Below are 12,797 nucleotides of genomic sequence, written 5' to 3'. Positions count from 1 at the left end.
GGGCAGGGGCTGAGCTCTGCTCTGGCACAGGGACAGGAGCCCAGCAAGGGCTGCAGCTGTGCCAGGCCTTGGCATGGAGCTCAGGGCAAGGTTCTGCCCCCCGAGGCTGCTGGGCACTGCCCAGGCTGCCCAGGGAATGGTGCCAAGGCTGCCAGAGCTGCAGGAGCTCCCAGGGCTGCTCAGGGTGGGGCTGTTGGGGTGGCTGGGCAGGGACAGGGGCTGGGATCAATGATCGCTCCGGATCCCACTCAGGACACTCTGGATTCCCCTCAGGACATCCCCAATTCCCCTCAGGACTCTCCGGAGCCTGCTCAGGCCACTCCGGATCCCCCTCAGGACACCCCGGATTCCCCTCAGGACATTCCCGATCCCCCTCAGGCCGTTCCGGACCCCCCTCGAGCCATTCCCGATCCCCCCAGGACACTACAGATCCCCCTCAGGCCATTCCCGGTCCCGTGGCCGTTCCCGCCCCTCCCTCAGCCCCGCCCCGCCCCGCCCGCTGTCAGGCGCGCCGCGGGCAGCCCTGTGCGGGCAGCGGCGTCGCGGGGTCCTCGCTGCCGCGCCCGGCGCTCCCAAGATGGCGGCGGGGCCGGTACCAGCCGTGTGAGGCGGGAGCGCGTCCCGGCCGCCCGCGGCTCCTCCGCCCGCCCGGCCCCGCTCCCGCCCCGCAGCCGGCGGGATGCTCAGATCCACCGGCTACTTCCGCGGCATCGACTGCCCGTTCCTCAACGCCGGGGGGTCGGGGCCGGGCCGGGGGTGCCGCAGGCCCTACTGCCATTTCCGCCACCCCCCGGTGGCCCCGGCGCCGTGCGGAGCCTCCGGAGCCTCAGGCGACCCCAGCGTGGGGCTCCCGCTCGGACGCGGCGCAGGTACGGCCCGGCCCGGCCGCGGTGCCCCCTCACCTTCCCGCGGCCCCGTCCCCGGCTGCGGGCGTTCCCGGCCCGGTCGTGCTTTCTCCCCCTGCCCCGTGTGTTTTCCCCCCGGCGAGGGCAGACCCGTGTCTGGCCGCCTCCCCTGCCGCCTGCCCGCCGTTCATGGCCCGGCTCAGCCCCCAAACCCCTCCGCAGTGCAGATCCCGGGGTCTGCCTGTGTCACCGGCCAAGCCCAGCCCTGCCCGTGGCTGTCAGCTCGCCCCGGGGTCCGGGAGGGTTTGAAGGAGCCGCAGCGCTGAGGGTGGCTGGGTCCGGTGTGATCCCACCGGGTGTTGGCGAGCAGCGTCCCGAGGCTCCGGGACGGCCCCGGCGCTGCCCCGGTCCCGTTCTTTGTCGCTCCGGGCGCTGGGCTCACGTGGGGCTGAGGTGTCAGGCCGGTTCCAGAGCTGCTGACAGCTCCCGTTAGATCCTGGAGCTGCCTGGAGCGGGAGGCAAGGCCCGTGCTGGGTTCTCTTCCTTCTCTGAGGGGCTGTGGTCAGCCAGAACCTCCCGTGTCCGTGCCAGGGGTTGATCCATGGTGGGGGTGGTGGCCCATACTGGGGGCTGGGGCAGTGGTTCATGCTGGGAATACTGGAATGTGCTGGGGCAGTGCTCCATACTGGGAATATCAGAATGTGCTGGGGCAGTGAGCCATCCTGGGAATACTGGAATGTACTGGGGCACTGGTCCATGCTGGGTCCAGTGGTCCCCCGTGATCCATACTGGGATTATCAGAATGTGCTGGGGCAGTGCTCCATGCTGGGGCCAGTGGTCCACGGTGGTCCATACTGGGAATACTGGAATGTGCTGGGGCAGTGATTCATGCTGGGAATACTGGAATGTACTGGGGCAGTAGTCCATGCTGGGACCAGTGATCCATACTGGGAATACTGGAATGTGCTGGGGCAGTGCTCCATGCTGGGCCAGTGGTCCCCAGTGGTCCATACTGGGAATATCAGAATGTGCTGGGGCAGTGGTCCATGCTGGGAATACTGGAATGTGCTGGGGCAGTGATCCATACTGGGAATACTGGAATGTACTGGGGCAGTGATCCCCAGTGGTCCATACTGGGAATACTGGAATGTGCTGGGGCAGTGCTCCATGCTGGGGGCAGTGGTCCATACTGGGAATATCAGAATGTGCTGGGGCAGTGCTCCATGCTGGGGCCAGTGATCCCCAGTGGTCCATACTGGGAATACTGGAATGTGCTGGGATAATGGTCTGTGCTGGGGCCAGTGATCCCCAGTGATCCATACTGGGAATACTGGAATGTGCTGGGGCAGTGATCCATGCTGGGTCCAGTTATCCACAGTGGTCCATACTGGGAATATCAGAATGTACTGGGGCAATGCTCCATGCTGGGGCCAGTGATCCATACTGGGAATACTGGAATGTGCTGGGGCAATGGGGGCAATGCTCCATGCTGGGGCCAGTGGTCCATGGTGGTCCATACTGGGAATACTGGAATGTGCTGGGTCAGTGATCCATACTGGGAATATCAGAATGTGCTGGGGCAGTGCTCCATGCTGGGGCCAGTGATCCCCAGTGGTCCATACTGGGAATACTGGAATGTGCTGGGGCAGTGATCCATGCTGGGTCCAGTTATCCACAGTGGTCCATACTGGGAATATCAGAATGTACTGGGGCAATGCTCCATGCTGGGGGCAGTGGTGCATACTGGGAATACTGGAATGTACTGGGGCAGTGCTCCATGCTGGGGCCAGTGATCAAAAGTGATCCATACTGGGAATATCAGAATGTACTGGGCCAGTGCTCCATGCTGGGGCCAGTTATCCCCAGTGGTCCATACTGGGAATACTGGAATGTGCTGGGTCCAAGCCCCTGAGGAGCTGGTGGGGCACAGGGCACTGCCAGGCTCTCAAAGGCAGCCTGGCACAAAACCCCAGTGATTCAGGCAGTCCTGGAATATCCTGAGCTGGAACAGACCCACCAGGATCAATAGTGAGCTATTGTTGGCCCTTCTTCCAGCAGCTCTTGTCATTTTATTTATTCACATTATTTGCTGTTCTGCTGATTTATTGGCAGAAAAAAGCCTGCATTCTTCTCCCCAGAAGAGCCCTGCTGGCTTTCTTTATGTCAAAGCTTTATTTCTGTTAGGTATAATGGGATAATAATGCTGGTGTGGACAGTTTCTAATAATCTGAAGCAGAAATTGCCAAAACAAAGCCTAACTTGTGTTTTTTGTGTGATTATTTAACTTTGGGTTGCTCTCGAGTTTGGGAGAGGATTCATTATTGATGTCTCCTGGTTACCAGGTCAGCTTACCACCACTACTAGTTTAGTTTAAAATAAAAGAATCATTCTCAGGGCTGTCACAGGCAGATAATTGTTAGAAAGACAAAGTTTTTTTTTGCAAATTTTGGTGTTTTTTCAAATTTTAAAAGCTCCCTAGAATGCTTTAGGATGGCTCTTTAGATGATGTTATAATTATCTTTCAGTGTGCTGTTCCTGCACATCTTTAAATATCTGAGTGTCAGTTTTGGAACTGGAATTGCTCATTTTGGCCTGCACCAGGTGCTGCTGTGCTTGACAACTTTTTCTGTAAAAGAAATACATTTTCTTAACCCTATATTCTGTATATTCTATACTCTTTATAGTCTATATTCTCTGTATTCTTAATTTCTTTATAGAATTTCTTCTAGATCCTTACAGAATTTCTTATAGAATAAATTCTTATAGAATTTCTTATAGAATTTTTAAAATAAATTCTGATAGGGATTTTGATAGGGATTCTGGTAGAATGTTTTGTAGAATTTTTTTGTAGAATTTTTTTGTAGAATTTTGTAGAATTTTTTGTAGATGAAATTTTTTGTAGAATTTTTTGTTAGAATTTTTTGTAGAATTTTTTGTAGAATTTTTTGTAGAATTTTTTTGTTAGAATTTTTTGTAGAATTTTTTGTAGAATTTTTTGTAGAATTTTTTGTAGAATTTTTTGTAGAATTTTTTGTAGTATTTTTTGTAGAATTTTTTGTAGAATTTTTTGTAGAATTTTTTGTAGAATTTTTTGTAGAATTTTTTGTAGAATTTTTTGTAGAATTTTTTGTAGAATTTTTTGTAGAATTTTTTGTAGAATTTTTTGTAGAATTTTTTGTAGAATTTTTTGTAGAATTTATTTTTTGTAGAATTTATTTTTTGTAGAATTTATTTTTTGTAGAATTTATTTTTTGTAGAATTTTTTGTAGATTTTTTGTAGATTTTTGTAGAATTTTTTGTAGAATTTTTGAGAATTTTTGTAGATTTTATAGAATTTCTTATAGAATTTCTTATGAATTTCTATAAGAATTTCTTGTCGAATTTCTTGTCGAATTTCTTGTCGAATTTCTTATAGAATTTCTTATAGAATTTGTTATAAATTCTTAAAGAATTTCTCATAGAATTTCTCATAGAATTTCGTCTTACAGAATTTCTTATAAATTCTTATAGTCTTAATATTCTATTCTTATTCTTATTTCTCAATAGAAATTCTTGTATAGAAACTATTCTATATAATTGCTGTATTTTCTTCATTTCCAACCTAATCTACAGCACTTGGGAGAGTTTTTTGGCCCAGAAGAGCCCCAGTGTGGGCCTGGTTTCCCAAGGGAAGGTTCTGTCCCTTGTGGAAGGAGCAGGATGAGGAGGCTGAGCTGCAGCCACTGCTCCCTGCAGGCACCTCAGAGCCTGTTCCCGCCTCTTTGCCAACCCCCTGGCATGCAGCACATGGCACAGCTGGCATAACAGGGAGCTGGGAGTTCTGGCTCAGCTCAGGGTTTTTGCCTCCAGACATTTTTTAATGTTGGTTCTGTGTTGGCTCCCACCTGCAGAGCTGCCCCAGCCCTGGGCAGCAGCAGCAGGAGGACGTGGGGCTGCTGCAGCCAGGCCAGAGGAGCCACGGAGATGCTGCCAGGGCTGGAGCCCCTCTGCTCTGAGCCAGCCTGGCACAGCTGGGCCTGCTCACCTGGACAGGAGAAGGCTCCAGGGACACCTCAGAGCCCCTTTTGGGGCCTGCAGGGGCTCCAGGAGAGCTGCAGAGGGACTGGGGACAAGGCCTGCAGGGACAGGACACAGGGAATGGCTTCCTACTGAAAAAGTGACATTTAGATGGGAAAAAAATCCATTTAGATGGGAAAAAAATCGTATTTAGATGGGATATTGGGCAGGAATTGTTCCCTGGCAGAGTTGGGGGTGCTCACCTGGACAAGGGAAGGCTCCAGGGAGAGCTCAGAGCCCCTGGCAGATCCCAAGCCCTGTGACTGGAATCCAAGGGATTTGAGCAGTGCCCTTGATTTCAGTGAGAGCAGAAATGGGTTCAGGTGTGTTCAGTCCTTGGGGAAGCAGGGCTGGAAGCAGGAATTGGGGACTGAAATAATCTGCTTTGCTTCTGTGCTGGGCCTGCTCACCTGGACAGGAGAAGGCTCCAGGGACACCTCAGAGCCCCTTGTGGGGCCTGAAGGGGCTCCAGGAGAGCTGCAGAGGGACTGGGGACAAGGCCTGCAGGGACAGGACACAGGGAATGGCTCCCACTGCCACAGGGCAGGGCTGGGTGGGAGATTGGGAATCAGGAATTGTGGAATCCATCCCTGGAATGGATTTCCCAGAGCAGCTGGGGCTGCCCCTGGATCCCTGGCAGTGCCCAAGGCCAGGCTGGGCAGGGCTTGGAGCAGCCTGGGACAGTGGGAGGTGTCCCTGCCATGGCAGGGCTGGCACTGGGTGGGTTTAAGGTCCCTCCCAACCCAAACCATTCTGTGATTCCAACTGAGAAATGGGACATGAGCAATGGTCCTGCTGCAATCTCAGGCTTTTAGAACAGACTCCAGCAGATCACAAAATGTTCCTGATTCCTGTAGGAGCAAGGAGACACTTTTGCAGTTATTTTGCAGTGCTTGGCTCAGTTTCCTGGGAAGGATTCTGGTTGAAGTGCTCCTCTCATTCCCTGCCTGCCCGAGGCTCCTGGCCTGCGAGGATCTGGAGGATTTACACTAGAGGGTGCAGTAGCTCAGCCAGAACCTGACAACCAGTGCTGGGAGCAGCTTCTCCATCCCCCAGGGCTTGCTCCCTGCCAGGGGAACTGCCTGTTTTGTTTTGAAGTAGCCTCCTAACCATGCACATGGGCAGGTCTGACCTATTTAATCACATCACTCGATACAGAAGCTTTAAAAATGTCTTTTTTTTTTTTTTTTGCCAAGGCAGGTTGGTTTCTACACCAAGAGCTGCAGCACAGATTGGTGTTTTCTGGGATGGTGCCTAGAAAAAAAGGATAACATCTAAAGGAGCAGCCTGCTAAGCATATTGATTTGAGGCTGGGGCTGGCTTTGATGTTTGAGGATCACCAGAGGATTGGCAGGAACCCCAAAACTCTTGGTGCAATTTCGTAGCTTTGAAAGGAGCTTTTGAAAACTGCAAGTGGAGCTGGCCCTGGCAGGTTGTGGGAAGGGGGGGACGTGCACATGTGGAAAGAGGAATTAGTGGGATGCAGCACTGTTCCCCCCCTTTTTTGCCCACCCTCACTGCTCCAGACTTCCCAAGGTTCAGGTGTTCATAAATGATCTCTGTTTTGCACACACAGTGCTGGGGGACAGCGCTGCAGAGCCCTCTGTTCCCCTTGGATGTCTGCAGGAGCAGGGCTGAGTTTTCCCTGCCTGCTGCTGGATTGTCAGGAGTCCCTTTTCCCTTTTCCCTTTTCCCCTTTTCCCTTTTCCCCTTTTCCCTTTTCCCTTTCCCCCTTTCCCCTTTCCCCTTTCCCCTTTTCCCTTTTCCCTTTTCCCTTTTCCCTTTTCCCTTTTCCCTTTTCCCTTTTCCCTTTTCCCTTTTCCCTTTTTCCTTTTTCCTTTTTCCTTTTTTCCTTTTTCCTTTTTTCCCTTTTTCCCTTTTTCCCTTTTTCCCTTTTTCCCTTTTTCCCTTTTTCCCTTTTTCCCTTTTTCCCTTTTTCCCTTTTTCCCTTTTTCCCTTTTTCCCTTTTTCCCTTTTTCCCTTTTTCCTTTTCCCTTTCCCTTTTCCCTTTTTCCCTTTTTCCCTTTTCCCTTTTCCCCTTTCCCCCCTTTCCCCCTTTCCCCCTTTCCCCCTTTCCCCTTTCCCCCTTTTCCCCCTTTCCCCTTTCCCCTTTTCCCTTTCCCCTTTTCCCTTTCCCCTTTTCCCTTTTCCTTTCCCCTTTTCCCTTTTCTTTCCCCTTTCCCCTTTCTCCTTTCCCCTTTCTCCTTTTCCCTTTCCTTTTCCCTTTCCTTTTCCCTTTCCCCCTTTCCCCCTTTCCCCCTTTCCCTTCATCTGGAAGCAGGTCCATAAATACAAACACATTGAGTAAGGGACACATTTGAGCTGGGGTCTGAAACATGGAATGCTTGGTGTGGGAAATCTATTCCAGTGTTTTATTGCAGGAATTACCTGTGTGGTAACAGAATATGGGTGCCTTAGAGGTTTGTGAAAATCCTGTGCTGAGGCTGATGGGCTTTTCTGTCCAGGATTGGGAACCTGGAGATTGCAAATTCTCATCCTGCATTGGAGGTTTGTGAAAATTCTGTGCTGAGCTGAGGCTGATGGGGTTTTCTGTCCAGGACTGGGAATCTGGAGATTGCAAATTCTCATCCTGACTTGGCTGAAGTGCTTTTTCCATCTCTGAGACGACTAAAACCCACCTGCTTCAGAGCAGGATGAAAAGATTATTGAATGTGTGTGAAGTGCTTTGAAAGCGTGCGCTGTAAGGAGGAGGGAAGAGCTGCCTTCAGTCCTAAAAGCGTCTTTTCAAGAGCTGTAGAGGGGAAAAATAGGTCTCTCTTTAAAGTCGAGGTCCTGAGTATGCTGAAAGACATAAAAGAGGCATAATACAGCTCTTCATAAATATCTTAAGGTAGGCAGCCCTGGTTTGATGCTGTCTGGGGGTGGTTTGGAGGTGGATGTTTTTGAACCCAGAGCAGAAAGCTGCACCCAGGTCTGGAGCTCTGAGCTCTTTTGTCTGCATTGATCACAGAATCCTGGAATGTGCCGGAATGGACCCACAGGGGTCATCAAATCCAGCCCCTGTCCCTGCCCAGCCACCCCAACACCCCCACCCTGAGCAGCCCTGGGAGCTCCTGCAGCTCTGGCAGCCTTGGCACCATTCCCTGGGCAGCCTGGGCAGTGCCCAGCAGCCTCGGGGGGCAGAACCTTGCCCTGAGCTCCATGCCAAGGCCTGGCACAGCTGCAGCCACTCCCTCAGCTCCTGATCCCTGTGTTCTTGTGGGATGGGAAGAGCCAGCCAGGCTTTCAGCACCCTCCCTGAAGTATTTTGTTCTGCAGTGGGGTGCACTGAGCTGCTCAGCGGTTTTCTGATGTGGCCCAAAGCTTGTGGAGCAGTTTTGTGGCTGTGGATTTTCTATCTGGGTGTACAAAGCTTTGCTGGTTAGACCTGGATCAAATCTGTGGGAGGTGTCAGGGACAGAGTTCTGCTCCTCTGTGTGATTGACACACTGAGCTGCTGTAAAACTGTGGGGCTCAGGTCAAGTGTGGAGAAATCCTTGGGCTTATCTCCCCAGCTTTAACTCTGGATCCTGTCACTGGTGCAAGGATCATTTCTCTCTCCCTTCTGCCCAAAATCAGCTACAGAGGATGGCTGTGACCAGGATGATCCCCCCGAGGCTGCTGGGCACTGCCCAGGCTGCCCAGGCAATGGTGCCAAGGCTGCCAGAGCTGCAGGAGCTCCCAGGGCTGCTCAGGGTGGGGCTGTTGGGGTGGTGTTACAGTGTTCCCAGGGGTCTCAGGTTGAGGGAAGAGTTTGACTCCATGTTTCAGAAGGCTTGATTTATTATTTTATGATATACATTACATTAAAACTATGCTAGAAGAAAGGATTTCCTCAGAAGGCAAGCTAAGAATAGAATCAGAAAGAATGACAACAAAGGTTTGTGTCTCAGTCTGTCTGAGCCAGCTGACTGTGATTGGCCATTAATTACAAACATCCAACATGGACTAATCACAGATGCACCTGTTGCATTCCACAGCAGCAGATAATCAATGTTTACATTTTATTCCTGAGGCTTCTCAGCTTCTCAGGAAGAAAAATCCAAAGGAAAGGATTTTTCATGAAAGATGTCAGCGACAGGGTGGCTGTGCAGGGCCAGGGCTGGGCTGATGATCCCTGTGGGTCCTTTCCAACTGAGGACATTCTGTGGTTCTGTGATACTCTGTAAAACCTAGGGAGGGTCTTTAAAAGTTAAAACCCAGCTTTAATCACCCCTCACTCAACACAGGGTCAGGTTCCTCACACAGCACTGCTGAGGGGCTGTGCCTGTTTGTGGGAGCAGCCTCGGCACAGGTTGGGATTTAGAGCCTTGGCATGACTCACATTGCAGGCCATGTTCACACTGTGTTGTAGAAGAGATGAAAAAACATCTTTCCCAGTGCATTTTCCTTCCTGGAGCTCGTGTTGTGCACGATCATCTCAGCAGAGAGCTTTATTACTGAATTTGCTACAGCAGAAGTGGAACCCCAAGTGTTTTCGGTATCATTTCACTGACAGAGCAAAGCAGGTGTTCAGTGTTGGGTGCTCCAGTCTGAACTGGGAGGGGGCATCAATTCTGCTTTCCCCCCCACATCTGTGCTTAGGAGAATAATTACCAAAATGCCACCAGTGGATTTTATTTTTAACCAAGTTTTGAAATGAAGAGTGAAGAACCAGTTGGTGGTGGGGTTGGGATGAGTCTTTTCAGCAGTTTGGGATTTGTGGTGATTTCCCTGTGCTGTTTTTGGGGCGTTCCTGTGGGTGGGCAGGTGCAGGTGCCCTTAGTGCCAGGATGTCAGTGTGGCCTCACAGGACACTTCCCATATTTGGTTTTTCTTTGGCTGTGGGGAGATTCTCCCCTAAAAATCCGAGTCTCCCCACATGGGGCAGTTCCAGATCTGTGAAAAACAGGAGGTGGGAGCAGATCTCCATCAAGCCTCACAGGACACTTCCCATATTTGGTTTTTCTGTAGCTGTGGGGAGATTCTGTCCTGCATCTGGGTCTCCCCAAGTGGGGCAGTTCCAGGTGTGTGAAAAGCAGGAGGTGGGAGCAGATCTCCAGCAGGATTTTGGGTTTGGCACAGTTGGAGTTGTGCCAGTGCTGGTGAGTCCCTGGCTCCTCTCTGCCCGCCCTGTGTGTGCAATCCCGGGATTGAAAAATTCCTCTCTTCCCTGACATTTGAACACTTCCTCTAATTTATGTTTTTAATCTCCAGCCAAGCCCCGCCGCCCCATTGGGAAGCACAATTCACTAATGCAGCGCTTCCCGGAGCGTTCTGTGCTGGGCGGGGCGGAGACGCCGGGTGGCTCCCGTGGGCTGGGGCAGGCGGCGGCAGCAGGGCCGGCCCGTGTCCGGCCGTGTCACCGCCTGTCCTGCTGGCCCAGCCCGTGTCCCGGCCGTGTCACCTCCTGTCCTGCTGGCCCAGGCTGTGTCCCAGGGCTGTCACCTCCTCCCCAGGCTGTGTCCCAGCCGTGTCACCCTCTCTCCTGCTGGTCCCAGGCCCTGTGTCACCATCTCGTGTCCCTCCTGTCCTCTGCTGGCCCAGGCTGTGTCCCTGCCCTCCCCTGCTGTGTCCCAGCGTGATTCCTGTGCGGCCGCTGCCAGCTTCACTCCCCCAGCTGCGTCCCGCCGTGTTACCTCCTCCCATGTGCTGGCCCCAGGCTGTGTCCCAGCCGTGTCACCCCCTCCCCAGCCTGTGTCCCAGCCGTGTCACCTCCTCTCCAGGCTGTGTCCCAGCCGTGCCACCCCCTCCCCTGCTGGTGCAGGCTGTGTCCCTGCCGTGTCACCTTCTCTCCAGGCTGTGTCCCAGCCGTGCCACCCCCTCCCCAGGCTGTGTCCCTGGTGCCCTCAGGCTCATACCCTCCCCTGCTGGCCCAGGCTGTGTCCCGCCGGCCATCCCCTTTCCCCTCCAGGCTGTGTCCCAGCCGTGCCGCCCCCTCCCCTGCTGGCCCAGGCTGTGTCCCAGGGCTGCCACCTCCTCCCGTGCTGGCCCTGGGGCTGCGTCCCAGCCGTTCCACCCTCTCTCCTGCTGGCCCAGGCTGTGTCCCTGCCGTGTCACCTCCTTTCCAGCCTGTGTCCCTGCCGTGTCACCTCCTGTCCTGCTGTCCCGGGGCTGCAGAGCTGCGGGGTTTGGTTCGGCACGGCCGGGCACGGATGTTTGGGGCGCTGCTGCGCGCAGGGTGCGGAGCTCAGACCAAGGCGAAAGCAGCCGCAGGTGGGGACTGGGGAGAGGAGGAGGAGGAGGTCAGAAACTCCCCAAAGTGAGGGCAGCAGCGCTGGGAAAGAGGAAGGGGCTCGGGAAGCTCTGATGAGCCCCCGCCGAGCCGGGAGCACCCGCGGGTGAAGGCGGGACCGGGGCCGGTCCTGCCCCGGTGCTCACAAAGTGCTGTGTCAGCATTCGCGCACCGCGTGCTGCCGCCAGCCCGGCCGGGCAGCTCCGGCATGAACAAATACCTGCAGTGCTTATCGAGCCCCGGCTGCTCAGGTAACTCTTCCTGGAGTTTCTGGAGTCCTGTGGGGTTGGTGGAGGTTTGGGGGGCACAGCTGGGAAGGAGCAGCTGGAGAGAAGCGACTTCTCCAGGGAGGTTTCACATGGTGGCCATTCATTGAGCAGGGACCTGAGTGTCACCTGCCACTGGAATATGGATTATGCGGTGCAAAAAGCCCACATTGGCTTTGGAGGGTTTGCTTTACAAGGGTTTTTAATCCCCCTGTGGATTTTGGGATTTTATTGAAGAGAGGTTTGTGCTGGGGTGTTGGGTTCTGTGGCTGTGGAGCTGCAGGTGCCCAAAGGAACTGCAGAGTTTTAATTCCAGCTTTTGAATTGTTTAAAGCCAGACAGGTTTTAAAAACAGTTGAAGTTTTGCTTTTAGCTTTTCATACATCACACCTAAAATGTTTTAATATTTTAATATAATACAGCTTGAGAGGTGTTTGTTTTTCTTTAGCTTTTAACTTTGTTTTCCATATGTTCAGTCCTGACTAAGTTGAAATAGTTGAGTTTTGGGGTTTGTGGTTTTTCTTTTTTTTCTTTATTTCTTGTCTCAAGCGGGAATTTTCCCCCCACACTAGTTAAAGAATCAGACAGGTGTTGAGAAGATAACTTATCTGGAGTATGCAGAAGAAGGCTGGAAAATTAAAGGACTGGTTGGTGTTGCTACTTGTGACTGTGCTGGTTGGAGTAGGTTTTCAAGGGGAAGTTGAATGGAGAGAAGTCACCAGAATACCTGAAATATTTAATTTTTTTTTCTTTGAAAAGAAGACTTGCTCTGCTAATTATATTTTTGAGTAGATCCTTAATTTTATTACACAGGAGATGTGGAAATGGTTTCTGGCCTTTTCCTCAGAGGAAAAAGCCAAGTCTCTGTTAAGTTTGTTTTGTTGGGGTTTTTTTTTTCCCCAAAGAGAATTTCAACTTCTCCTGTATTTTGAGGAGTAACTTTATAACTAAAATGAGAAGGGGAGTGGAAAGATCTCCAAAGAACCCTGAATATCCAGATTTTCAAATAGTGACACTCCTTCCAGCCTGTGCCTGATGGGCTGTGGGGTCAGGGTGTGTTTTGGGTGCCAGTCCTTGTCCTCTCCCTGTCCTGGCCAATCCAGCCAGTTGGGATTCTCACTTTTTTCCTAATTTATGGGAGAAATGTGCCAGTGTCCGGTTTTCGGCTGTTTGAAGGGCCTGGAAAGGCCCGGGGTGGCCTTGGGGCAGCCCGCGTATCAAAGGAACAGAAGAGGCTTCAGTTCTTTTCTCGGTCTCGGTGTTTATTAATTGTTTATCTAAAAGATTTTCTCTCGGCCCGACAGAGCTCTGCTCAGCAGCCAGCCATGAGCACACTGCCCTGCCCTCCGGCGGTCACCTATCTTTATACCCAAATGTTACGTGTACAATATTTATCATTTTTCCCCAATATCTTTC

The 12,797-nt window shown here is 52.1% G+C and overlaps 1 protein-coding gene across 1 annotated transcript in view; it reads left to right on the top strand.

Annotated features, from left to right (window-relative positions):
• Window positions 1-588: 588 nt before the first annotated feature.
• REXO1 (RNA exonuclease 1 homolog) overlaps window positions 589-12,797 on the top strand; it is a 54,646-nt gene continuing 42,437 nt past the window's right edge. The window contains exon 1 of the mRNA XM_064734095.1: window positions 589-869. Coding sequence (XP_064590165.1) covers window positions 680-869 — 190 coding nt within the window. The 5' untranslated portion in view covers window positions 589-679. The remainder of the gene's footprint in view (window positions 870-12,797) is intronic.

Source organism: Zonotrichia leucophrys, chromosome 28 (genome assembly GCF_028769735.1).
Source record: "Zonotrichia leucophrys gambelii isolate GWCS_2022_RI chromosome 28, RI_Zleu_2.0, whole genome shotgun sequence".
Taxonomy (NCBI): Eukaryota; Metazoa; Chordata; class Aves; order Passeriformes; family Passerellidae; genus Zonotrichia; species Zonotrichia leucophrys.
The sequence above is the reverse complement of the archived record's forward strand: the minus strand, read 5'-3'. Positions and strand labels throughout refer to the sequence as shown.